Source organism: Petromyzon marinus, unplaced genomic scaffold, assembly GCF_048934315.1.
Source record: "Petromyzon marinus isolate PM22_M1 ecotype Great Lakes invasive population unplaced genomic scaffold, UKy_Petmar_22M1.pri1.0 PM_G_Scaffold_20, whole genome shotgun sequence".
NCBI classification, from domain to species: domain Eukaryota; kingdom Metazoa; phylum Chordata; class Hyperoartia; order Petromyzontiformes; family Petromyzontidae; genus Petromyzon; species Petromyzon marinus.
The window spans coordinates 2,155,563-2,182,070 of record NW_027422762.1 but is presented as its reverse complement, the minus strand read 5'-3'; the positions used below and the strand labels follow the sequence as shown (position 1 = coordinate 2,182,070).

The 26,508-nt window shown below is 45.3% G+C and overlaps 3 protein-coding genes across 4 annotated transcripts in view; all 3 read right to left on the bottom strand.

Annotated features, from left to right (window-relative positions):
• Positions 1-9,435, bottom strand: part of LOC142912438 (uncharacterized) — a 43,405-nt gene extending 33,970 nt beyond the window's left edge. The window contains exon 1 of the mRNA XM_076060637.1: positions 9,268-9,435. Coding sequence (XP_075916752.1) covers positions 9,268-9,435 — 168 coding nt within the window. The remainder of the gene's footprint in view (positions 1-9,267) is intronic.
• A 938-nt stretch (positions 9,436-10,373) lies between these two features.
• Positions 10,374-13,394, bottom strand: LOC142912437 (uncharacterized). The gene is made up of 3 exons (XM_076060636.1): positions 13,378-13,394; positions 11,058-11,942; positions 10,374-10,574 (listed from the first exon to the last, which is right to left on the bottom strand). Exons 1-3 carry the CDS (start codon positions 13,392-13,394, stop codon positions 10,511-10,513), a joined length of 966 nt encoding a protein of 321 aa, XP_075916751.1. The 3' UTR covers positions 10,374-10,510.
• Positions 13,395-15,452: 2,058 nt separating this feature from the next.
• Positions 15,453-23,213, bottom strand: LOC116937304 (gap junction gamma-1 protein-like). Of its 2 annotated transcripts, none has more exons than XM_076060605.1 (4): positions 23,134-23,213; positions 19,488-19,822; positions 18,880-19,341; positions 15,453-16,210 (listed from the first exon to the last, which is right to left on the bottom strand). In XM_076060605.1, the coding sequence occupies exons 2-4, from the start codon at positions 19,787-19,789 to the stop codon at positions 15,766-15,768; spliced, it is 1,209 nt and encodes a 402-aa protein (XP_075916720.1). In that variant the 5' UTR covers positions 19,790-19,822; positions 23,134-23,213; the 3' UTR covers positions 15,453-15,765. The 2 variants fall into 2 exon arrangements, with proteins under 2 accessions (XP_075916720.1, XP_075916721.1); XM_076060606.1 differs by having other exon boundaries at positions 19,000-19,341.
• Positions 23,214-26,508: the final 3,295 nt, after the last annotated feature.

Here is a 26,508-nt window from a genome sequence, read left to right as displayed (position 1 = left end):
CAGTTGTGTGTCTATCCATTTCCCGTTGTGTGTCTATCCATTCCCAGTTATGTGTCTATCCATTCCCAGTTGTGTGTCTATCCATTCCCAGTTGTGTGTCTATCCATTCCCAGTTGTGTGTCTATCCATTCCCAGTTGTGTGTCTATCCATTCCCAGTTGTGTGTCTATCCATTCCCAGTTGTGTGTCTATCCATTCCCAGTTGTGTGTCTATCCATTCCTCGTTGTGTGTCCATCCATTTCTTGTTGTGTGTCTATCCATTCCCAGTTGTGTGTCTATCCATTCCCAGTTGTGTGTCTATCCATTCCTTGTTGTGTGTCTATCCATTCCCAGTTGTGTGTCTATCCATTCCCGGTTGTGTGTCCATCCATTCCCAGTTGTGTGTCTATCCATTCCCAGTTGTGTGTCCATCCATTCTCCATTATGTGTCCATACATTCCTGGTTGGGTGTCTATCCATTCCTTGTTGTGTGTCTGTCCATTCCCAGTTGTGTGTCTATCCATTCCCCATTATGTGTCCATCCATTCCTGGTTGTGTGTCTATCCATTCCTTGTTGTGTGTCTGTTCATTCCCAGTTGTGTGTCTATCCATTCCCAGTTGTGTGTCTATCCATTCCCGGTTGTGTGTCCATTCATTCCCAGTTGTGTGTCTATCCATTCCCAGTTGTGTGTCCATCCATTCCCCATTATGTGTCCATCCATTCCTGGTTGTGTGTCTATCCATTCCTTGTTGTGTGTCTGTCCATTCCCAGTTGTGTGTCTATCCATTCCCAGTTGTGTGTCTATCCATTCCCAGTTGTGTGTCTATCCATTCCTTGTTGTGTGTCTATCCATTCCCAGTTGTGTGTCTATCCATTCCCGGTTGTGTGTCCATCCATTCCCAGTTGTGTGTCTATCCATTCCCAGTTGTGTGTCCATCCATTCTCCATTATGTGTCCATACATTCCTGGTTGGGTGTCTATCCATTCCTTGTTGTGTGTCTGTCCATTCCCAGTTGTGTGTCTATCCATTCCCCATTATGTGTCCATCCATTCCTGGTTGTGTGTCTATCCATTCCTTGTTGTGTGTCTGTTCATTCCCAGTTGTGTGTCTATCCATTCCCAGTTGTGTGTCTATCCATTCCCGGTTGTGTGTCCATTCATTCCCAGTTGTGTGTCTATCCATTCCCAGTTGTGTGTCCATCCATTCCCCATTATGTGTCCATCCATTCCTGGTTGTGTGTCTATCCATTCCTTGTTGTGTGTCTGTCCATTCCCAGTTGTGTGTCTATCCATTCCCAGTTGTGTGTCTATCCATTCCCAGTTGTGTGTCTATCCATTCCCAGTTGTGTGTCCATCCATTCCCCATTATGTGTCCATCCATTCCTGGTTGTCTGTCTATCCATTCCCGTTTCTCGACCTACTTCACCGCCAAACAACACAACGTGGCAACTGAACTCCCCTCCACACCGCAACCTCTTTCTCTCTCTCTCCCCACCACCACCACGAGCCTCATCCCTCTAATTCCCAGCTCCCCATCACTACATCCCCTCAGCCCCACCTCCCCATCACTACATCTCCCCAGCACCCCACCCCCCCCCCCCCCCACAACTCACCCCCACAAATAGTACCGCAGCCGCTTTCTCCCATACAGCCAGACCTGCTGCAATGGGAACTCGTGGGGTTACCGCGAGGTCAGGCTGGGTGGCAGAGTAACCTTTCTCAATCCAGAAACGTTTCACTACAAGCTCTATCGGAGGCTGGCTTGGAGAATTTGCGGGCTTCGTGCCACAATATTTACTGCAAAGACGTCTCGAGGAATCATCTCTGGAATGGTTGTACGCACCAACCAGATTGATATTTTGATTTAAAGCTTTCGTGACTGCAGTAATTCGTATTCTTAGCTCTTTCGGTAAAGTCACGTTGAAGGGAAACAATAAAATAATAAAATATATATAAAACAATAAAAATTCTCACGACGTTTCGACCATAACACAAACGATCGTCACCTGATGACGTTTCGACCATAACACAAACGGTCGTCACCTGATGACGACCGTTTGTGTTATGGTCGAAACGTCGTGAGAATTTTTATTGTTTTATATATATTTTATTATTTATTGTTTCCCTTCAACATGACTTTACCGAAAGAGCTAAGAATACAGATTGATATCATTCCAATTTATATCACCTCTGGCACACGGAATAGTGCGAAATGATAAAAATGCGTTGTGTATAAATGGTTTTCAAAATAAAATGTCTAATTCCAGAGATTTGACAGGGTGAACGACGGCGCGTTTGTTCTCATATTTGATCCATTTTTAAAGCGCAATATTACATTCTTTGGACAAGCAGTTCCACCGTATAAACCTGGGATAAAGTCAGAGGTAAATAATATCCTCTATCCCACCCCATCATTGTGGACTCTTCCAAGCTACAAGCAGTGCATCCGTCTTAATCATGATGCAGGGGCTTCGGTACACTGTTTATATTGAGGCAAATCAAAAGTACGGGGAGTTCTGAATCTCTGGCAATTGCATTTTCGAACAGTTTAACCCCTGTGTAGAATAATACAGCCAATTTATTCCGTTGGTTTATTATTATTTTTATTTTGCACACCGTTAAGACAACACACGAGAGCAGGATTGGAGTGCTTTTGGAAAACCGACAACGAAAAGCAACCGTAATCGACGCGTGTCCCCGAAGAAGAAACCATTCAATCGGCGAACGTTGCCCACTACAATGAAGGGCCCTGCCTCACGTGCCGGAGTGAGACGCGTTGCGGCGTCGTCGCAACGACGACGGCACGGGGAAGAGACCTTCGTCTTCTTTGGTTCTTTCGGTAAAGTCACGTAGAATGAGAATAAAATAATAAATTGATAAAATACAATAACACAATAATATTCTCACGACGTTTCGCCCACAACGCAAGCGGCCTTCAGCACTGTCCTACCAGACATTCTCGTCCCCTTCACCTGATGAAGGCCGCATGTGTTGTGGCCGAAACGTCGTGAGAATATTATTGTGTTATTTTATTTTATCAATTTATTATTTTATTCTCATTCTACGTGACTTTACCGAAAGAACCAAAGAAGATGAATCATTGCAGTCACGAAAGCTTTAAATCGAAATTTAAGAGACCTTCAACCCAGCGGTGGATAGACGCCAATGCGTAAACCGCGGCATCGACGGAGCAGGTTGTACGGTCACAGGTTAAATTTCGATTTAAAGCTTTCGTGACTGCAAGGATTCATCTTCTTTGGTTCTTTCGGTAAAGTCACCGCGTAGAATGAGAATAAAATAATAAATTGATAAAATAAAATAACACAGTAATATTCTCACGACGATGAAGGCCGCTTGTGTTGGTTTTATTATTTTATTCTCATTCTATGTGACTTTACCGAAGGTCACAGGTTACTCATCAAGCAGTCTTTTTTGTTTGCACTTTGACTGCTTGTGTTGTGTTTATTGCAGACACGATGCCTTGAATAAAGGTGTCAGTTTTTGTGCCAGTTAAAAGGGTAAAACCTGTTCCTAATGGCAGCGGCCTTTGCAAACAAAAGGGCATTTTGCTACTCTTTGCATGGCAACAAGTTGGGACGCGTCTGGCGGAGTGGGTTAAGTTTTTTTTTTTTAAGCTGCGCCACCGTTCACGCTGCTGCGGGGTCAACTCTCGACCTCTGAACTTCTGAGTCGAAAAGCAGGCCCTTCATAAAACATCGCCATCGCGGCCCGTTCTCGGTTGTAGTTGATGCGGGAAGATCACCGAATCCGTTCAAGAGGCTTCTGACCCATCCTGCCGCATATCGAAGCCACCTATGGAGGCCCGCCACTTCCCCCACAATCCCCCTGGGTCTTTCCACACGGCGTCAGCCACAGAAAAAAACGAGGATTTGCTTCTGCAATTACAAACGGCATGCTCCAAAGTGCTGCCCCCCCCCCCCTTTTATATTGACTCGTGATGTGCAACTATGGAGCAATGGTTAGTTGGCACACTGTGTTATAAACTTGGCGATCCGAGTTCGGATCGCCAGGTCAGCGGTGGTCGGGTGATATATGAAACCAGTCATGGACACGGCCCCCACTTCCTTCACCAACCCGCACTGCCCAGCGTGGTGAAGTATGTTCATGAACAACCACCCTCACGACCGAAACAGTCGTGGGCTGACACAGGTAAAAGATGAATTCGGATTAAGGCTCCGCTATTTGATGTGTCCACAAACGAGACAGACTCGATGAGCATTCGGCAATATTCCTCAGTTGGAGGTTGACCAGCAGCGACCGATTGCCGCTGTGATTGACAAAGAATGCGGTACATTTATTTTGGAGACCTTTCTCAACCCGCTGCTGGACGGAGACATTCCCACTCTCGTGTTCCCTGCTGCACTTACGAACGTGCCTCATCAGTGTTGTACCATGTAAATGCCAGAAGCGTAGACATCTCTGGGACACATGCATCCAATCCATCCACCTTCTTAAACCATTTTCACCGCTGAAGTGTACACCCTAACCTCCCCATACATTTCAGCTCCCTTCAAAGTTTTATTCACCAGAACCATAATCGCACAACGCTGCTATCCCAACGATGCAAGACACTGCTATTGCCGCCATATTGCAATTACCCAGACTGTTTTGCGCAGCTGTGATGCCACTCCACCAAGGATTTGCCAAATTTTGGCCACTGCCACTTACACACAAATTTGAAGCAGTGCTCTATCGACCGTTATTTTAAGACTGTCTACGCCCAAAGTGTACGGGTTAACCTTGAAAGAACATTGTTGGTTATGTTACCATTAAAGCTCCCACATTTCTAATTAAGTAAAAAGAGGCATGAAAAGCACATCAAAACATAACAATTGAGCGTCTAAGAGTCCGTACGGGACCTATCAGCAATGCGGAACATTAATGGGCCCACCACGGAAGTCTTTGATGGAGTGTAAAGATGTTAACCTTTTGCCGAGAAATCTTTTGCGGGTCAACCTTGGCCAACAATCCCCGCAAATGCTGTTGCAAACATGAATTATCCTGGTTATTGGCACACACGCACGTAATCCGCAACGTAAAGTTCTCCTTATTTTAAATACGTTGCAATATTTACTCCCCGAAAAACAATTTGAGAGGATTTTTTTGCTAAGTTGGTTTGGGTTAATGAGTCAACTCCTGCTTGGCGCACTGAGCCGCTGCATGACCTCCACTTCCGCTTTGTAATGAGCGTAAGTACGTGGCTGGAACGCGTAAAAATATATATGATAATAATTACAACAGAGTAACAAAAAAATGTAATTCAAAAAAATTCCAGGATTTGAAATTTATACTTTTTCTGACCTTTTAAATATTCGTGCTCGAGCTAATTAGCACTGCCACGAAAAACCAAGATGACCGATTGGTGGGATTATAAGCTGTGTTGTAATAAGAGCGAACTTTTTCTCTACCCCCTCTTCTTCCACTCCACCCTTTTCAAACGAATTCAATGTCACTGCAGAAGCACTCGAAGCCTGTCTGCAAATAGTAATGGTACCGGGTTACTTTTGTACACAATGTTCCCGCTGTCACCTGCAGCGCAAACACACCTAATATAACTCCATGTTAATAGACACACGGTATGTAACTATGTTCGCAGTACGTAACTGCAGTGCGTTTGTATACACATACACAAACAGCGGGGGAAAAAACGCATCTGCGTAATCACTTACACGAGTTATTTTATTTTTTTACCATCAGAATTGACCCTGAATGCAGGTCAGCTGTAACAAAAAGGCAACCTGTGACCTGCACGGTTGGCGTTATTTATTTACTTAAAAAAAAATGTTCTCTTTAAACATTCGGTGAGCGTGGAGGGAATGGTTAGGGTGGTGGTGTAAGAAATAGCGGTAGTTATTTCGCTCAGCGATGGAAATTGGCGCGAGCACCTTGGCGTTTCCGTGGCAGCATCAAAACCTCACCACTGTGATTTGTCAAAGTGATCCCGGCAGTCTGACTGCGGTTACCATGAAAATGTGGAAACGTGCGCCTCCGATCTGGGACGCAATGACTGCGATGCCGTGGGGAATTCGTGTTTAAAATTTGCAACATCAAACCCCTACTCTCCTCTCTTCCTAGCCCGCCCACCCCCACCTCCACCACAATTCCTTGACTCGCTATTCCCGTGCAAGCCCCCGCATAGCAAATTCCACCAAGTAGGGCGCTGAATCGCAAAATTGCCACAAATTGAGATGCGCCCCTGCAGGTTACAAAAGCAACAAATATTTATGAATACATGGGAATTATTTACTTGGCCGCTATGTCAGTTAAGCGGAGGTTGTTTGAACATACTTCACCACGCTGGTCATTGTGGGTAGGTGAAGAGAAGGGCCTAGCAGCGGTTCAGACATCGAAAGCCACCGATTTTAACTGGGTTTTTTTTACAATATACTAAATATCAGAGCGCTGCACTGCAAATTCTATTGTTTTATTTAACTTCCATGCTCTCACAGCTATGCTTCCTGATTTCAACAACCTGTACTGACCAGTGTGGTGAAGTATGGTCAAACGACCCCACCCACGGCCGACCGAAACATAAAAAAGGTGTGGATTTATTTTCTCGGCTCCGATGCCACCGCCGCCCGAGCACCCCGTCTGAATGAGCATCTGTGGACTCGTTCCGGCGTCTTCGCCGATCTTGAGCTGTGTGTAGGCGAGCTCTCGGCTCACTCGTTCGTCCACTGCACAAAGATCCCCCCCCCCCCCCCCCCCCCCCCGTATAGCCTTAACAGACAGGTGGGACAAGTGCTGTTAGCGAGCAGCACACGCGAGGGGGTGGGTGGCCAGCACCACACCTGGCCGCTTTAGTCTCTTCAGTGCTGATTTATATACAGTGAGGGAAAAAAGTATTTGATCCCCTGCTGATTTTGTACGTTTGCCCACTGACAAGGAAATGATCAGTCTAAAATTTTAATGGTAGGTTTATTTGAACAGTGAGAGACAGAATAACAACAAAAATCCAGAAAAACGTATGTCAAAAATGTTATAAATTTATTTGCATTTTAATGAGGGAAATAATTATTTGACCCCTCTGCAAAACATGACTTAGTACTTGGTGGCAAAATCCTTGTTGGCAATCAGAGGTCAGACGTTTCTTGTAGTTGGCCACCAGGTTTGCACACATCTCAGGAGGGATTTTGTCCCACTCCTCTTTGCAGATCTTCTCCAAGTCATGAAGGTTTCGAGGCTGACGTTTGGCAACTCAAACCTTCAGCTCCCTCCACAGATTTTCTATGGGATTAAGGTCTGGAGACTGGCTAGGCCACTCCAGAACCTTTGATGTGCTTCTTCTTGAGCCACTCCTTTGTTGCCTTGGCCATGTGTTTTGGGTCCTTGTCATGCTGGAATACCCATCCACGACCCATTTTCAATGCCCTGGCTGAGGGAAGGTTCTCACCCAAAATTTGACGGTACATGGCGCCGTCCATCGTCCCTTTGATGCAGTGAAGTTGTTCTGTCCCCTTAGCAGAAAAACACCCCCAAAGCATGTTTCCACCTCCATGTTTGACGGTGGGGATGGTGTTCTTGGGGTCATAGGCAGTATTCTTCCTCCTCCAAACACAGCGAGTTGAGTTGATGCCAAAGAGCTCTATTTTGGTCTCATCTGACCACAACACTTTCACCCAGTTGTCCTCTGAATCATTCAGATGTTCATTGGCAAACTTCAGACGGGCATGTATATGTGCTTTCTTGAGCAGGGGGACCTTGCGGGCGCTGCAGGATTTCAGTCCTTTACGGCGTAGTGTGTTACCAATTGTTCTCTTGGTGACTATGGTCCCAGCTGCCTTGAGATCATTGACAAGATCCTCCCGTGTAGTTCTGGGCTGATTCCTCACCGTTCTCATGATCATTGCAACTCCACGAAGTATGGTCAAACTAGCCACGCGACTGAAAAGAACGAGAAGGCCTCCATCGTAGCAGTGGATTGACAAAGAGCTTCAAATTATAATTATTACCAATACACTTATATTTATATAACTCCATGTTAATAGAGATACGGGTGAACTCTGGTTATCCGTCTCTCATTTGGGGAATGTTGAGTTTATCCACTTCTAATTTGGGGAATGTGGCATTGCAACACCAAGCCCTGAACAGAGACGGCTAATTTATTGTCACGCACAGCGATGTTAGTGTACAAATTACCGTGAAAAAACACGGCGACAGTCAGAGGAACAGTGGCAACACAAGCCAACAATCTTGTCAGAACTATAAAATTGTACATTTACACGCGATAACAAGTGCATGTTCAACAATCTTGTCAGAACTATAAAATTGTACATTTACACGCGATAACAAGTGCATGTTCAAAACTTTGTGACGTAGGGGTTGGAATTCAAGCATACTTTCATGGTGACACTGCAACACACATGCTAACAGACTATACAATTGTTTAAAATGCAAACGTAATTGCAATACTCAGGCATGTTTTTTAACAGTTTGAATGTGTCTCAGGGGAAACATTCAAACTGAGGCCATTCGATATCGCAACGAAATCCACGCAAACATTACTGGGATTGAGTAAAATTGCCTTACAATTTCGATTTAAAGCTTTCGTGACTGCAAGGATTCATCTTCTATGGTTCTTTCGGTAAAGTCACGTAGAATGAGAATAAAATAATAAATTAATAAAATATTATTGTGTTATTTTATTTTATCAATTTATTATTTTATTCTCATTCTATGTGACTTTACCGAAAGAACCAAAGAAGATGCCTTAGAATTATTACGTAGAGAACACAATCATCTCCACGCTCGTACTCCAATGTGGGAATCACAGCCTTAGGGCAAAGGTATTGCCTCGGGGATTTTACCACGGGGCCTAGGGGATTTTACCACGGGGCCTAGGGGATTTTACCACGGGGCCTCGGGGATTTTACCGCTGGGCCAAGGGGATTTTACCGCTGGGCCTCGGGGATTTTACCGCTGGGCCAAGGGGATTTTACCGCTGGGCCAAGTGGATTTTACCACGGGGCCAAGGGGATTTTACCACGGGGCCAAGTGGATTTTACCACGGGGCCTCGGGGATTTTACCACTGGGCCTTAGGGATTTTACCACGGGGCCTCGGGGATTTTACCACGGGGCCTAGGGGATTTTACCACGGGGCCTAGGGGATTTTTTGCGCGGTTTCTGCTCCGATGGCAGCCAATGGTATGGGCCCCCGCTCAGGGTGATCCTACATCACTCCCTGAGGGGGACCCTTCGCCGTCTCTCTCTGGGTTCCAGCGCCGCCATCGTGCCAACCGCGGAGCCTTCAACGGAGCCCCCCCACCACCACCGCCGCCGCCGCCGCCGACCCGGCGAAGATGAAGCCCGCGTTGATCGCCGTGCCCGGGGGCTCGGCGCCCGTCAGCGGCGCCGGCTCTTCCGGCGGCGTCCCCAAAGCGTGGGGGGCGCTTCCTGGTCGGGTGAGAGGAGACGCCTCTGCAGACGCCGCCATGGGCGTCCGGACTGGCGGCCACCTTGTACTCGCTCGACTGCCACGGGAGTGTAGCGTGACAACCTCCGTCAGCTGGGCGTCCCGGACCACCCGAGGCCTCCTCCTCCTCCTCTCACGGAGTCGTGGGCTCTCTCGGACCTGTGGATGGGTGAGTGGGTGAGTGAGTGGGTGAGTGGGTAGGTGAGTGGGTGGGTGAGTGAGTGGGTGAGTGGGTGGGTGAGTGAGTGGGTGAGTGAGTGGTTGGGTGAGTGGGTGAGTGAGTGGTGGTTGAGTGGGTGGGTGAGTGAGTGGTTGAGTGGTTGAGTGGGTGAGTGAGTGGGTGAGTGGTTGAGTGAGTGGGTGAGTGGGTGGGTGAGTGGGTGAGTGGGTGAGTGAGTGGGTGGTTGACTGGGTGAGTGAGTGGGTGATTGTGGGTGTGTGGATAAGTGGGTGGGTGAGTGGATAAGTGGGTGAGTGGTTGAGTGGGTGGTTGACTGGGTGAGTGGGTGGGTGTGTGGATGAGTGGGTGGGTGAGTGAGTGGGTGAGTGGTTGAGTGAGTGGGTGAGTGGTTGAGTGAGTGGGTGAGTGAGTGGTTGACTGGGTGAGTAAGTGGGTGAGTGAGTGGGTGAGTGGGTGAGTGGGTGGGTGAGTGGGTGAGTGAGTGGGTGGTTGACTGGGTGAGTGAGTGGGTGATTGTGGATGTGTGGATAAGTGGGTGGGTGAGTGGATGAGTGGGTGAGTGGTTGAGTGGGTGGTTGACTGGGTGAGTGGGTGGGTGTGTGGATGAGTGGGTGGGTGAGTGAGTGGGTGAGTGGTTGAGTGAGTGGGTGAGTGGTTGAGTGAGTGGGTGAGTGAGTGGTTGACTGGGTGAGTAAGTGGGTGAGTGAGTGAGTGAGTGGGTGAGTGGTTGAGTGAGTGGGTGAGTGGGTGAGTGAGTGGGTGAGTGAGTGGTTGACTGGGTGAGTGAGTGGTTGACTGGGTGAGTGGGTGAGTGAGTGAGTGAGTGGTTGACTGGGTGAGTAAGTGGGTGAGTGGGTGAGTGAGTGGGTGAGTGAGTGGTTGACTGGGTGAGTGAACCAGAGAATCAACCCCCTCCTATGGGGGGAGGGCGTTCCGACGGCGTCTGCAGGCCGCCTCTACCGGTGACTCCACCTGCACACTAGAACATCGGATCATGGTGTAAGTATTTGTACTACAATACACACTGCACCATAGACTCAACACTGCACCATAGACTCAACACTGCACCATAGACTCAACACTGCACCATAGACTCAACATTGCACCATAGACTCAACATTGCACCATAGACTCAACACTACACCATAGACTCAACATTGCACCATAGACTCAACACTACCCATAGACTCAACATTGCACCATAGACTCAACATTGCACCATAGACTCAACATTGCACCATAGACTCAACACTGCCCATAGACTCAACACTGCACCATAAACTCAACATTGCACCATAGACTCAACACTGCACCACAGACTCAACACTGCACCATAGACTCAACACTGCACCATAGACTTAACATTGCACCAAAGACTCAACACTGCACCATAGACTCGACACTGCCCACAGACTCAAAACTACCCATATGCTCAACATTGCCCATAGACTCAAGACCTCACCTCCGATTGAGTTGTAGTGGTAGTAGTAGTAATTGATGAGTAGTTATAGTGGTAGTAGTATTTTTCGTAGATATAGTGGCAGTAGTAGCAGTGGTAGTTGTAGTCGTAGTAGTACCGGTGCTAATGGTTGTAGTAGTACTGGTAGTAGCGGTAGTAGTACCAGTAGTAGTACTGGTAGTAGTAGTACTGGTAGTAGTACTGGTAGTAGTAGTACTGGTAGTAGTAGTAGTACTGGTAGTAGCGGTAGTAGTACCAGTTGTACTGGTAGTAGTAGTAGTTGTAGTACTGGTAGTAGTAGTACTGGTAGTAGTACTGGTAGTAGTAGTACCAGTAGTAGTACTGGTAGTAGTAGTACTGGTAGTAGTTGTAGTACTGGTAGTAGTTGTAGTACTGGTAGTAGTAGTTGTAGTACTGGTAGTAGTACTGGTAGTAGTAGTACTGGTAGTAGTACTAGTAGTAGAAGTACTGGTAGTAGTACTGGTAGTAGTAGTTGTAGTACTGGTAGTAGTAGTAGTACTGGTAGAAGTAGTAGTACTGGTAGTAGTACTGGTAGTAGTAGCAGTGGTAGTAGTAGTACCGGTGCTACTGGTTGTAGTAGTACTGGTAGTAGCGGTAGTAGTACCAGTAGTACTGGTAGTAGTAGTACTGGTAGTAGTACTGGTAGTAGTAGTACTGGTAGTAGTAGCAGTGGTAGTAGTAGACCCGGTGCTACTGGTTGTAGTAGTACTGGCAGTAGCGGTAGTAGTACCAGTAGTAGTACTGGTAGTAGCGGTAGTAGTACCAGTAGTAGTACTGGTAGTAGTAGTACTGGTAGTAGCGGTAGTAGTACTAGTAGTACTGGTAGTAGTAGTACTGGTAGTAGTACTGGTAGTAGTAGTTGTAGTACTGGTAGTAGTAGTACTGGTAGTAGTACTGGTAGTAGTAGCAGTGGTAGTAGTAGTACCGGTGCTACTGGTTGTAGTAGTACTGGTAGTAGCGGTAGTAGTACCAGTAGTACCAGTACTGGTAGCAGTAGTACTGGTAAGTACTGGTAGCAGTAGTACTGGTAGTGGTAATAGTGGTAGTAGTATTAGTAGTACTGGTAGTAGTAGTACTGGTAGTAGTAGTACCGGTGCTACTGGTTGTAGTAGTACTGGTAGTAGCGGTAGTAGTACCAGTAGTAGTACTGGTAGTAGTACTGGTAGTAGTAGCAGTAGTACTGGTAGTAGTACTGGTAGTAGTAGTAGTACTGGTAGTAGTAGCAGTTGGTAGTAGTAGTACCGGTGCTACTGGTTGTAGTAGTACTGGTAGTAGCGGTAGTAGTACCAGTAGTACCAGTACTGGTAGCAGTAGTACTGGTAGTGGTAATAGTGGTAGTAGTACTGGTAGTAGTACTGGTAGTAGTAGTACCGGTGCTACTGGTTGTAGTAGTACTGGTAGTAGCGGTAGTAGTACCAGTAGTAGTACTGGTAGTAGTACTGGTAGTAGTAGCAGTAGTACTGGTAGTAGTAGTACTGGTAGTAGTACTGGTAGTAGTAGCAGTGGTAGTAGTAGTACCGGTGCTACTGGTTGTAGTAGTACTGGTAGTAGCGGTAGTAGTACCAGTAGTACCAGTACTGGTAGCAGTAGTACTGGTAGTGGTAATAGTGGTAGTAGTATTAGTAGTACTGGTAGTAGTAGTACTGGTAGTAGTAGTACCGGTGCTACTGGTTGTAGTAGTACTGGTAGTAGCGGTAGTAGTACCAGTAGTAGTACTGGTAGTAGTACTGGTAGTAGTAGCAGTAGTACTGGTAGTAGTAGTACTGGTAGTAGTGCTGGTAGTAGTAGCAGTGGTAGTAGTAGTACCGGTGCTACTGGTTGTAGTAGTACTGGTAGTAGCGGTAGTAGTACCAGTACTGGTAGCAGTAGTACTGGTAGTGGTAATAGTGGTAGTAGTAGTTGTAGTACTGGTAGTAGTACTGGTAGTAGTAGTACTGGTAGTACAGTAGTAGTACTAGTTGTCGTAGGCCTTGTAGTAGTACCGCTAGTACTAATACCACAACTAGTAGTATTAGTGGTACTACTACTAGTACTAATAGTAGTAGTACCAGTACTAGTAGTACTGGTACTACTACTACTCGTGGTAGTAGTAGTACCAGTACTAGTAGTACTGGTACTACTACTACTCGTGGTACTCGTGGTAGTAGTACCGCTAGTACTAATACAACTAGTAGTATTAGTGGTACTACTACTACTACCAGTACTAGTAGTACTGGTAGTAGTAGTACTGGTACTAGTAGCCGCATCTTCACTGCCCTACTGGAGGTGATCAGTCTGCAGCTGGAGACGTCAACGTGGGCACAGGAGCAGCGCCGCCATTGTGGATCGCGAATCGTGGTTTTTATCGTCGATTCCCTCATGTCGAGTCGATCCGGAAGTGCCGCAGGCATTAAACGTCGATTCTTCGGCTGGTGAATCGTTTAGTAAACGATTCCTTCGACAAGCAATTCCTTTGTTCACGTGACACGCACACCCCCTGATTGGCTCACATCGCCTCCCTCCTCAAAGCCCCCTCAGCACGAGACAGCCCCTCCCCCCCACCCATAGCAGAGTGTATAGTAGTGTATAGTGGTGTAGTGTATAGTAGTGTAGAGTAGTGTATAGTGGTGTAGTGTATAGTAGTGTATAGTCGTGTAGTGTATAGTAGTGTATATTACTATAGTGTATAGTCATGTATAGTAGTGTATAGTGGTGTAGTGTATAGTAGTGTATAGTAGTGTATAGTGATGTATAGTGGTGTAGTGTATAGTAGTGTATAGTGGTCTAGTGTATAGCAACGTATAGTGTAGTGTATAGTAGTGTATATTACTATAGTGTATAGTCATGTATAGTAGTGTATAGTAGTGTATAGTGGTGTAGTGTATAGTAGTGTATAGTGTGTATAGTGGTGTATAGTGTAGTGTATTGTTGTGTATAGTGTAGTGTATAGTAGTGTATATTACTATAGTGTATAGTAGTGTAGTGTATAGTGGTGTAGTGTATAGTAGTGTATAGTGGTGTAGTGTATATTACTAGTGTATAGTCATGTATAGTAGTGTATATTACTATAGTGTATAGTAGTGTAGTGTATAGTGGTGTAGTGTATAGTAGTGTATAGTGTAGTGTATATTAATATAGTGTATAGTAGTGTAGTGTATAGTAGTGTATAGTGGGGTAGTGTATAGTAGTGTATATTACTATAGTGTATAGTCATGTATAGTAGTGTATAGTGTAGTGTATAGTGGTGTAGTGTATAGTAGTGTATAGTGTGTATAGTGGTGTTGTGTATAGTAGTGTATAGTGCAGTGTATAGTAGTGTATATTACTATAGTGTATAGTGATGTATAGTGGTGTAGTGTATAGTAGTGTATAGTGTAGTGTATAGCAGTGTATATTACTATAGTGTATAGTGATGTATAATGGTGTAGTGTATAGTAGTGTAGTGTATAGTGGTGTATGGTAGTGTAGTATACAGTATTGTGTGTAGTGTATAGTAGTGTAGCCTATATTACTGTGGTGTATAGCAGGGTATAGTGTAGTGTATAGCAGTGTATATTACTAGTGTATAGTGATGTATAGTAGTGTATAGTGCAGTGTAGTGTATAGTAGTGTATATTACTAGTGTATAGTGATGTATAGTAGTGTATATTGGTGTATGGTAGTGTAGTGTACAGTATTGTGTGTAGTGTATAGTGTAGTGTATAGTAGTGTAGCCTATATTACTGTGTATAGCAGCGTATAGTGTAGTGTATAGCAAGGTATATTCCTATAGTGTATAGTGATGTATAGTAGTGTATAGTGCAGTGTACAGTGTAGTGTATAGTAGTGTAGCCTATATTACTGTGTATAGCAGCGTATAGTGTAGTGTATAGCAGTGTATATTACTATAGTGTATAGTGATGTATAGTAGTGTATAGTGCAGTGTATAGTAGTGTATAGTGCAGTGTATAGTGTATTGTATAGTAGTGTAGCCTATATTACTGTGGTGTATAGCAGCGTATAGTGTAGTGTATAGTAGTGAATATTACTAAAGTGTATAGTGATGTAGAGTAGTGTATAATAGTGTAGTGCATAGTGGTGTATGGTAGTGTAATGTACAGTATTGTGTGTAGTGTATAGTAGTGTAATGTATAGTAGTGATGTGTATAGTAGTATAGTGTATAGTCGGGTAAAGCATAGTGCCGTGTGTAGTGTATAGTGTAGTGTATAGTAGTGCAGTGTATAGTGTTGGGAGAATAAATCCATGCTCACAATTGTTCTCTCAAACACGCTGGTGGGCTGCAGTAGTAACCACCCGGCACGAGGTTTCGTCTACGTGACACAACCTTGCTGGCTGATGCCGGGTGGTGGAGTGCTCAACGACATATCTACAACTCACAAGCGAGATCTGACCCCCCAAAAGAGAAAACCTTTATTCGTGAATAACTCGGCGTTCAACTCAAAACAGGAAACTTAAATCTCGACTTGAAGCTTTCGTGACTGCAGGGATTCACACTCTTTGGTTCTTTTGGTAAAGTCACCACGTAGAAGGGAAACAATAAAATAAAAAAATAAAAAAATAAAACAATAAGATAATTCTATTGCTTTATATTTTTCTTATTTTATAGTTTCCCTTCTACGTGGTGACTTTACCGAAAGAACCAAGAATAAAAAGTAAAATGTTTATTTCTACCGACGTGACTTTACCGAAAGGACCAAAGAGTAAGGAAACTTAAACTGAGATGGTTGGATATTTCTTCGTTCGGACGGCCCTTCCCTTCCTAGAGGCGGCCTTGACCTCTCCTTGTTCTTCTCCGGAATCTCCTACTTCGTCTGCCGCCGCCGCCACTTCGTATTTCTTGCCGAGCTGCACTTGGGGGTTTTTGCTCACGGCCACCGCGGCCGAGCGTAAGGCCGGAGTCTCCCGCCGTCCTCCCTCTCTGCCTCCCCCACCTCTCCCTGCTCCGCTCTCCCCGTATCCCCGCGTTGCCCTGGCCCGTCGGGGTGGTGGGGAAACCGTCAGCTCCAGCCGCCGCTGTATCGCGCGCAGGTAACCTTGCAGCTGCGATGCAGCCGCCGGCGTTATCGCCACCTGCCGGGGGGCGGCCTCCTCCGTCTCGGCCGCGCGACGAGGAGGAGGAGGAGGAGGCGGAGGAGGAGGATCGCCGTTCGCAATCCTGTTCATGGCAACGACAGTAGCAGCGGGAACGGCACGTTTTGAGCGTCAGGGAGGAAGCCCATACCCTTTCTGGCAATAAAGCACGAGTTGTGTTCAGATGTTGGAACGCCAAATAGAAACCTTTTGCATGGAATCAAGTTCACATTAACCACACGCAGCACTTGTGTGGTGGGTTCCATTTAGGCGCACACTAGAACTGGAGGCAACAGGTAACTCTCAACAGGATGACGACATAGGGCGGTAACCACCGCTCCCAACTTAGCTAATTATATTACCGGACCAGGACAGCTCAACACGCTGCCTGGTCCACTAGCGGAGACCGGAGACCGAGGACCTTAGATGGCGGCTTCATTCCCAGAGTTGACCCAGCAGCCCCGCTCCCACCCGGGACTTGGTTTATAACTGTGTGGCCGGCTCTGCCCTTGGCCACGCCCCCTTCCAGATCCTTCCGGGAGGGGGCGTGGCCGGCTCTGCCCTTGGCCACGCCCCCTTCCAGATCCTTCCGGGATGGTCCCTGGGTCCTTATCACGTAACCCTCACGTCCCCCCTTGCCCCCTCGTCCAGTCACGTGCCCTCTCGGGTTCACCCAGGATATCATGTCCTGACCCGACCTCAGCGACACCCGGACCCTGCCCTCTAGTGAGCCATTCCGTGCCGTGCTCACTCTGGTACCATAGAGCGGCACCACGCATACAGCACCACTCTTCACTCGCTACTGTCGCTACAGAGTAGTGACACCATTTATGTCGCTACACTTGTGGTGAACATGCAAACAAACATGCTCTGGTAGTATATGATGCATTGTCTTTGAAACTGATTGGTCCACACCAGGGAGAGCTATCTTTAGAGCCTAGCCTCAAACAGTGTTAGACCAGAGGATGCCAAAAGGCGAACAGCACAGACACAATGCCACTATCAGCACATTGAGAGCTCGTTGTGAGCAGCTACATCATGTGCAGCTACATCATGGGAGGTCCCATGGTGACGTCGAATTTGTTATCAGTGAAAACAAACGGCATCCCACGCGATAGCCGCGGTCAAAAAATAAATAGCGGAAGACATTTCCGCGTTCGATATTTCGAGGCTTACCTCGCGTGATATATTTTTGCTCCTCTCCCCAATGACTTCAAGTAGGAATCTGCCGAAGTGCGGGCACGCAGCGCGCCCTCCCGTCGAACGAGGGCACTGGCTAAGTAATGAACGTGTCAGCAGCGATGACGCACGTCCAGTTTCAAGTACCGCGTGAAGGAAGCCGAGTGACAGCGGAGGGAGTTAGTGACATGGGTTAGCAGCAGTAGCAGCTGTAGAACATTACTGCTGAAGGCCTACGAGATATAAGTGTCTAGGGCCTACAAGAACCTTAATCTGGCCCTGACTGAAGGCCTACGAGATAGAAGTATCTAGGGCCTACAAGAACCTTAATCCAGCCCTTACTGAAGGCCTATGAGACAGAAGTGTCTAGGGCCTACAATAAACCTCAATCCGGCCCTGACTGAAGGCCTACGAGATATAAGTGTCTAGGGCCTACAAGAACCTTAATCCAGCCCTGACTGAAGGCCTACGAGATAGAAGTGTCTAGGGCCTACAAGAACCTTAATCTGGCCCTGACTGAAGGCCTACGAGATATAAGTGTCTAGGGCCTACAATAAACCTCAATCCAGCCCTGACTGAAGGCCTACGAGATAGAAGTGTCAAGACCCTACAAGAACCTTAATCCGGCCCTGACTGAAGGCCTACGAGACAGAAGTGTCTAGGGCCTACAAGAACCTTAATCCAATTTCGATTTAAAGCTTTCGTGACTGCAATGATTCATCTTCTTTGGTTCTTTCGGTAAAGTCACGTAGAATGAGAATAAAATAATAAATTGATAAAATAAAATAACACAATAATATTCTCACGACGTTTCGGCCACAACACAAGCGGCCTTCATCAGGTGAAGGGGGCGAGACTGTCTGGTAGGACAGCGCTGGAGTGAGAGAGCCACGTTCAGATAACGGCTTTTAAGCTGTGTGAGAGGAACAAAGAGCCTTGACAAAGGAATTAGCATAAAATTTAGCATTGAAATGGCTGAATGATTAGCTTGTGACTGGTCACAGAAATAGCTATGTTAAAAGTTAAAGCATACACATCCGCAGAGGCACCCATTGTTAAAAGGAATTAGCATAGAATTTAGCATTGAAATAGCTAAGTTAAGGCATACACATCCGCAGAGGCACCCCTTGACAATGGGATTAGCATAGAATTTAGCATTGAAATGGCTGAGTGATTCGCTTGTAACTGCTACAGAAATAGCTACGTTGAAGTCAGAGCATACACATTCACCGAGGCACTTAGTACAAATCAAACAGGAGAATTTAGCATTGAAATAACTAGGCGAATTTAGCATTGAAATAACTGGGTGATTTGCTAGTGACTGGTCACAGAAATGACTACACATCTGAGCTATTCACAGTACTATATAGTGAACCAATAAAAACTAAAATATAAATTACCTTCATGTTATCAATAAACTCTATAGAATATATAGATGAAGGCCGCTTGTGTTGTGGCCGAAACGTCGTGAGAATATTATTGTGTTATTTTATTTTATCAATTTATTATTTTATTCTCATTCTACGTGACTTTACCGAAAGAACCAAAGAAGATGAACCTTAATCCAGCCCTGACCGTTGCTGGCGCTTGGCTCGGCTGCCTGGCAACAAGTCCCCGAGGGCGCCCATCCCCAGGTGCCACAGCTCGGCCAGGTCGAGAGCCAGGCTGAGGCCGCCCACGGCGTACATCACGTACAGGAAGACGGTCTTCTCCGTGGGCCTCGACACGAAGCAGTCGACGCGGTGGCGGCAAGGGTGGCGGCGGGGGCACTCGAAGCGGGGGATCACCTCCAAGCCGTACATCACGTACTGGCCCAGAAGGAAGCCCACTTCGGCCACCGTGCGCAGGACGAGCTGCAGCGTGTACGCCCACATGAGGCCGTCGGCCGGGATCGCGCGGCGCCCGTCGTGCCATCTGTGGTCGTTCTTCTTGACCTCGCCAGCCTCGTCGGCAAACTCCCCTCCTTTCTCCGCTTGGACATTCTCCTCGGCTTGCTCGGTCCGTCGGTGCTTTTTGTGGCCGGTCGAGCCTTCTGACCTGCGGATAACGACGCGGGAATGAAAGTTTAAAAATATCCTTCTCACCAAAACAAAGAGTGGAATTAAGGTTTTTTTTTGGGGGGGGGGGCCTTCATCGTCATTATCATCATCACGATTATCGTCGTCGTCGTAACTCTACTAGACCTCTGTATCCTGTGTATGGCGAAGGCGAGGTAGAGAATGCTGGGCGCCGCCACGGTGATAATCTGAAAAATCCAGAAGCGCACGTAGGAGAGGGGAGCGAAGGAGTCGTAGCAGACGTTTGTGCAGCCCGGCTGTTGCGAGTTGCACATGAACGAGCTCTGCTCGTCGTGGTAGATGGATTCGCCCGCCGCGATAGTCAGCATGATGCGCAAGATCAGGAACGTGGTGAGCCAGAGCTTGCCCAGGTACGTCGAGTGCAGAGATATCTCCTCCAACAGATGGGTCAGGAAGCTCCAGCTCATTGCGACCGCCGGCTCACCAAAAGCGTTGCCCGCCTGAGAATTCCAGAAGAGAGACGCGGATTTAGACGGCGCGTTGGCCGGCCGCGCGTCAACCAATGTCGCACGTTGGGCACCGCATTCAGCTTGAGACACCGTCGATCGTCATCGATTATCCGTCACCACACGATTATCATCCGACATTATCCAGCGGTCCTGGGCCGATCTGGCGAAACTGGCAAAGCCGCTCCAAAGGCCGTAGTAAACCAGTCCCGGCGATCGGCACCATTGTGCAGCGTGACCAAAAAAAAGCGTAGCCGCACTTGTGTTAGAGGATGTCTCACCCGTCCTCACACACTCTGGTGTTAAACCGGAGCCGGTCATGAGCACACTGGGCAGATGTGAGAAACTCTGCACTCTCGCCACATCTGAGCACTATTAATTCAGCAGTGCATAGTGACTGTGGTGGTCCGTGCTATTACTACAGCAGTGCATAGTGTGGTGGTACCTGCTTTCCCTGCAGCAGTGCATGCATACTGTGGTGTAAGCTGCTATGATTAGAGCAGGGCAAGCGAAAGTGGTGGTACCTGCTATGATTAGAGTAGTACATGCTGACTCTATAGCAGTATTAATGGACTGTACAGTAGTACATGCTGACTCTATAGCATTAGATATCGACTCTACAGTAGTACATGCTGACTGTATAGCAGTATTAATGGACTGTACAGTAGTACATGCTGACTGTATAGCAGTAGATATCGACTCTACAGTATTAATAGTGATTCTATAGCAGTATTAATAGTGACTCTATAGCAGTATTAATAGTGACTCTATAGCAGTATTAATAGTGACTCTATAGCAGTATTAATAGTGACTCGATAACAGTATTAATATTCACTCTATCGCATTATTAATAGTGACTCTATAACAGTATTAATAGTCACTCTATAGCAGTATTAATAGTCCCTCTATAGCGGTATTTATAGTGACTCTATAACAGTATTAATAGTGACTCTATAGCAGTATCAATAGTCACTCTACAGCAGTATTAATAGTGACTCTATAGCAGTATTAATAGTGACTCTATAGCAGTATTAATAGTCACTCTATAGCAGTATTAATAGTTACTCTATAGCAGTATCAATAGTCACTCTATAGCAGTATTAATAGTGACTCTATAGCAGTATTAATAGTGACTCTATAGCAGTATTAATATTGACTCTATAGCAGTATTAAGTCACTATATAGCAGTATTAATAGTGACTCTATAGCAGTATTAATAGTGACTCTATAGCAGTATTAATAGTGACTCTATTTCAGTATTAATAGTCACTCTATAACAGTATTAATAGTGACTCTATATCAGTATTAATACTGACTCTATAACAGTATTAATAGTGACTCTATAGCAGTATTAATAGTGACTCTATAGCAGTATTAATAGTGACTCTATAGCAGTATTAAAAGTCACTCTATAGCAGTATTAATAGTCACTCTATAGCAGTATCAATAGTCACTCTATAGCAGTATTAATAGTGACTCTATAGAAGTATTAATAGTCACCCTATAGCAGATTTAATAGTCCCTCTATAGCAGTATTAATAGTGACTCTATAGCAGTATTAATAGTGACTCTATAGCAGTATCAATAGTCACTCTATAGCAGTATTAAGTCACTCTATAGCAGTATTAATATTGACTCTATAACAGTATTAATAGTGACTCTATAGCAGCATTAATAGCGACTCTATAGCAGTATTAATAGTGACTCTATAGCAGTATTAATAGTGACTCTATAACAGTATTAATAGTGACTCTATAGCAGTATTAATAGTGACTCTATAGCAGTATTAATAGTGACTCTATAACAGTATTAATAGTGACTCTATAGCAGTATTAATAGTGACTCTATAACAGTATTAATAGTGACTCTATAACAGTATTAATAGTCACTCTATAGCAGTATTAATAGTGACTCTATAACAGTATTAATAGTGACTCTATAACAGTATTAATAGTGACTCTATAGCAGTATCAATAGTCACTCTATAGCAGTATTAATAGTGACTCTATAGCAGTATTAAGTCACTCTATAGCAGTATTAATAGTGACTATAACAGTATTAATAGTGACTCTATAACAGTATTAATAGTGACTCTATAACAGTATTAATAGTGACTCTATAACAGTATTAATAGTGACTCTATAACAGTATTAATAGTGACTCTATAGCAGTATTAATAGTGACTCTATAGCAGTATTAATAGTGACTCTATAGCAGTATTAATAGTGACTCTATAGCATTATTAATAGTGACTCTATATCAGTATTAATAGTGACTCTATAACAGTATTAATAGTGACTCTATAGCAGTATTAATAGTGACTCTATAGCAGTATTAATAGTGACTCTATAACAGTATTAATAGTGACTCTATAGCAGTATTAATAGTGACTCTATAACAGTATTAATAGTGACTCTATAACAGTATTAATAGTGACTCTATAACAGTATTAATAGTGACTCTATAGCAGTATTAATAGTGACTCTATAACAGTATTAATAGTCACTCTATAACAGTATTATTAGTGACTCTATAACAGTATTAATAGTGACTCTATAGCAGTATTAATAGTGACTCTATAACAGTATTAATAGTGACTCTATAACAGTATTAATAGTGACTCTATAACAGTATTAATAGTGACTCTATAGCAGTATTAATAGTGACTCTATAACAGTATTAATAGTCACTCTATAACAGTATTATTAGTGACTCTATAACAGTATTAATAGTGACTCTATAACAGCATTAATAGTGACTCTATAGCAGTATTAATAGTGACTCTATAACAGTATTAATAGTGACTCTATAACAGTATTAATAGTGACTCTATAACAGTATTAATAGTGACTCTATAACAGTATTAATAGTGACTCTATAACAGTATTAATAGTGACTCTATAGCAGTATTAATAGTGACTCTATAACAGCATTAATAGTGACTCTATAACAGCATTAATAGTGACTCTATAGCAGTATTAATAGTCACTGTATAACAGTATTAATAGTGACTCTATAACAGTATTAATAGTCACTCTATAGCAGTAATAATAGTAACTCTATAACAGTATTAATAGTGACTATAACAGCATTAATAGTGACTCTATAACAGTATTAATAGTGACTCTATAACAGTATTATTAGTGACTATAGCAGTATTAATAGTGACTCTATAACAGTATTAATAGGGACTCTATAGCAGTATTAATAGTGACTCTATAACAGTATTAATAGTGACTCTATAACAGTATATTTAGTGACTCTATAACAGTATATTTAGTGACTCTATAGCACAAAGTACTCACGTGACACAGTGACGCGATGTGGCCGTGAGGACGACCGAACGCGCATCACGTGGCAGGGTCCGCCCCCCCCCACGTGGCAGGGTCCTCCCCCACGTGGCAGGGTCCGCCCCCCGCCCCACGTGACAGGGTCCGCCCCCCCACGTGGCAGGGTCCGCCCCCACGTGGCAGGGTCGTGTGCCCATAGGTGGTAGTGGATGTGAAAGACCCAACGCAGAAGATCTCCGGGTTTGATAATCCGTGGGGTTACTCGCCCCCCACCATAGTAATGTGGAGTTTCCACCACTGGTTCAGGGCTGTAAACAGCCCCCCCCGCCTCGCCCATACCTCCCCCCCCCCACAAAACCAAGACCCCAATGAACCCCTCCCCCACACTGTCCACTCGCTCCAATTCCCACCTCCCCGTCCTACCAGACCCATCCTCACCACCTCCCTGTGATCCTTCCTAATGACCCCACAATCTTTTCATTAATCAGTCGCGACCCAGTCGCTAGGGTCCACGGTGTCCGCTCGCCACGAGCTACAATTTGCCCGGGGCTTCGATTCTCTCTGCATGCGTCGATGATCCGGCATCATAATTGTTCACCCGGCATAAAACATCCAGCCCGCATCTTTCTATGGCCCTGGTGGCTACTAGTCACGTGCCACCTAATTGGTACCTATTTTATCGACCACTCCCACCGAGGCATGATGATGATGATGGGCTGAGTCAATACCACCCCCTCTCCAGAGCAGGACTTGAACCTGGCCGGGCTTACGATTTTAATGACGCAGCAGAGTGGCGGCAGTCGACCTGGGCACTGAGTCACTTAGCCAGGAGCTGAACTCACCGTATCCGATACAAAGTGGAGGGGGTGCGGGGTGGGGGGGAAGCCGAACTTGGCCGATCCCATCTCTAAATGTAAATTGTGACCACCGAGACCCATTGTCGGGCAGGGCACTGCCAGCCCCCCCCCCCACAACGTCCAGCGCGGTGGTACAGTCCGGGTGGGTCACCAAGCCCCGCCCACGCGCCGCCAGTCGCTCGCTCCGACCGCGCGCGCGGTCGGTAATTGTCGCGGGGCGCTCCACTTGGAGTTGCCACCTGTCCCGGTTTCTCTTCCTGGTAAGTTCGCGTTTGCCGACGTCCGGGGAAGTCTCGAATCCTTTCCCGGGATATTGAAAGTCCAGGGTCAGCTGTATCAGCAACAATAATAATAATCTCGACTTGAAGTTTTCGTGACTGCAGGGATCCACACTCTTAGTTTCTTTCGGTAAAGTTACGTAGTAGGTATAAGATAAAATGTTGTTTTAATTTAAATTATTTTATTACCTACTTGACTTTACCGAGATACCCATAGAGCGGCTCTCTGTTGATTGGTTGATGAACACGATTGTACTGTTCAAAATAAAACCTCAACCAAAATCTTCAAAAATTTAAACTACCATATTCAACCAACCTTCACTTGATGTACTTGCAGTGTATAATAGTTTAAAACTTACAGGAATTGTAACTATTGATATATTGATAGATTTGAGCCGATTTCATAACTAAACATTAAATGTATCAGAGACCGAATGGTTAAACACTGTGTTTTGATCTTTTTTCCTTTGCATTCATTAACATTAAAAGGTATTAATCTTATAATTTGTTTTATGCAGTGTTTAAATTGGCCATACTATATATACTTCAAAATGTATTTGTACAAAAAAACGCCTTTGCACTGGCTGCTGTGTGCATTTAATCCACGTAAAAACAAATCAGCATTAGCCACTCATAACAGATTTGTAACTCGTACAGCAAGCGTAGTCATTACCTGGACCTTAATGAACCACATTAAACCAATCTATTTCGAGCAATATTAAATCACCGAGGGAGTACTCCCAAAGAAATTAAGATGCCTGGCAATGTCATTATTATTCTTGGTTCTTTCGGTAAAAGTCACGTAGAAGGGAAACACCTGATGATGACTGCTCGTGTTGCAGTCGAAACTTCGTGAGAATTTTATTGTTTTATATTTTTATTATTTTATTGTTTCCCTTCTACGTGCAGGTGACTTTACCGAAAGAACCAAGAATATGAATCCCTGCAGTCACGAAAGCTTTAAATCAAAATGTCATTATTGTTAAGTACTCACCTTTAACCTTTGCGAGTGGCGTGGCATAGCGCTGCCTACGACGCCACTACTGACGCCTGCAGGCCACGGTAGAAACTTGAGAGGGGGACATCTCGGCTAAAAGTCACAGAGGGTGCCAATCGGGAAGGGCGCTCGCAGGTTCCAGAAGGAGGGCGTGGCCGGGGAGGGGCGTGGCCTCGCTGAGAGTCCAGGAGGGGCCCCTGTGTGGGACCTCGTGGCTGTTGCTGGGAAGTGGGATGATTGCCCGTCGTGCTACTCACGTCCATCGTCGTCACCATCTCGCCGTCGCCTCCGAGAGAGAGACACAGGGATAGAGAAAGGGACAGACAGAGAGAGAGACACACAGGGATAGAGAAAGAGACAGACAGAGAGAGAGACACAGGGATAGAGAAAGGGACAGACAGAGACACAGAGAGACACAGGGATAGAGAAAGAGACAGACAGAGATAGACACAGAGAGAGACACAGGGATAGAGAAAGAGACAGAGAGAGAGAGACAGGGGTAGAGAAAGGGACAGACAGAGAGAGAGACACAGGGATAGAGAAAGGGACAGACAGAGAGAGAGACACAGAGAGAGACACAGGGATAGAGAAAAGGACAGACAGAGAGAGACACAGAGAGAGACACAGAGATAGAGAAAGAGACATACAGAGAGAGACACAGGGATAGAGAAAGAGACAGACAGAGAGACACAGAGAGAGACACAGGGATAGAGAAAGAGACAGACAGAGAGAGACACAGGGATAGAGAAAGAGACAGACAGAGAGAGACACTGGGATAGAGAAAGAGACAGACAGAGAGAGAGACACAGAGAGAGACACAGGGATAGAGAAAGAGACAGAGAGAGACACAGAGAGAGACACAGGGATAGAGAAAGAGACAGACAGAGAGACACAGAGAGAGAGAGAGAGAGGCAGACACATAGAGAGACAGAGAGAGACAGAAACAGAGACTCAGCAGGCCAAGTGTTACTAAGTAGACGTCACGAGCTGGCGTGTGTAGTAGTAGTAGTACTGTGTAGTAGTAGTACTGTGTAGTAGTGCTGTGTAGTAGTACTGTGTAGTAATAGTACTGTGTAGTAGTACTGTGTAATAGCACTGTGTAGTAGTACTGTGTAGTAGTAGTACTGTGTAGTAGTAGTACTGTGTAGTAGTACTGTGTAATAGTACTGTGTAGTAGTACTGTGTAGTAGTAGTACTGTGTAGTAGTACTGTGTAATAGTACTGTGTAGTAGTACTGTGTAGTAGTAGTAGTACTGTG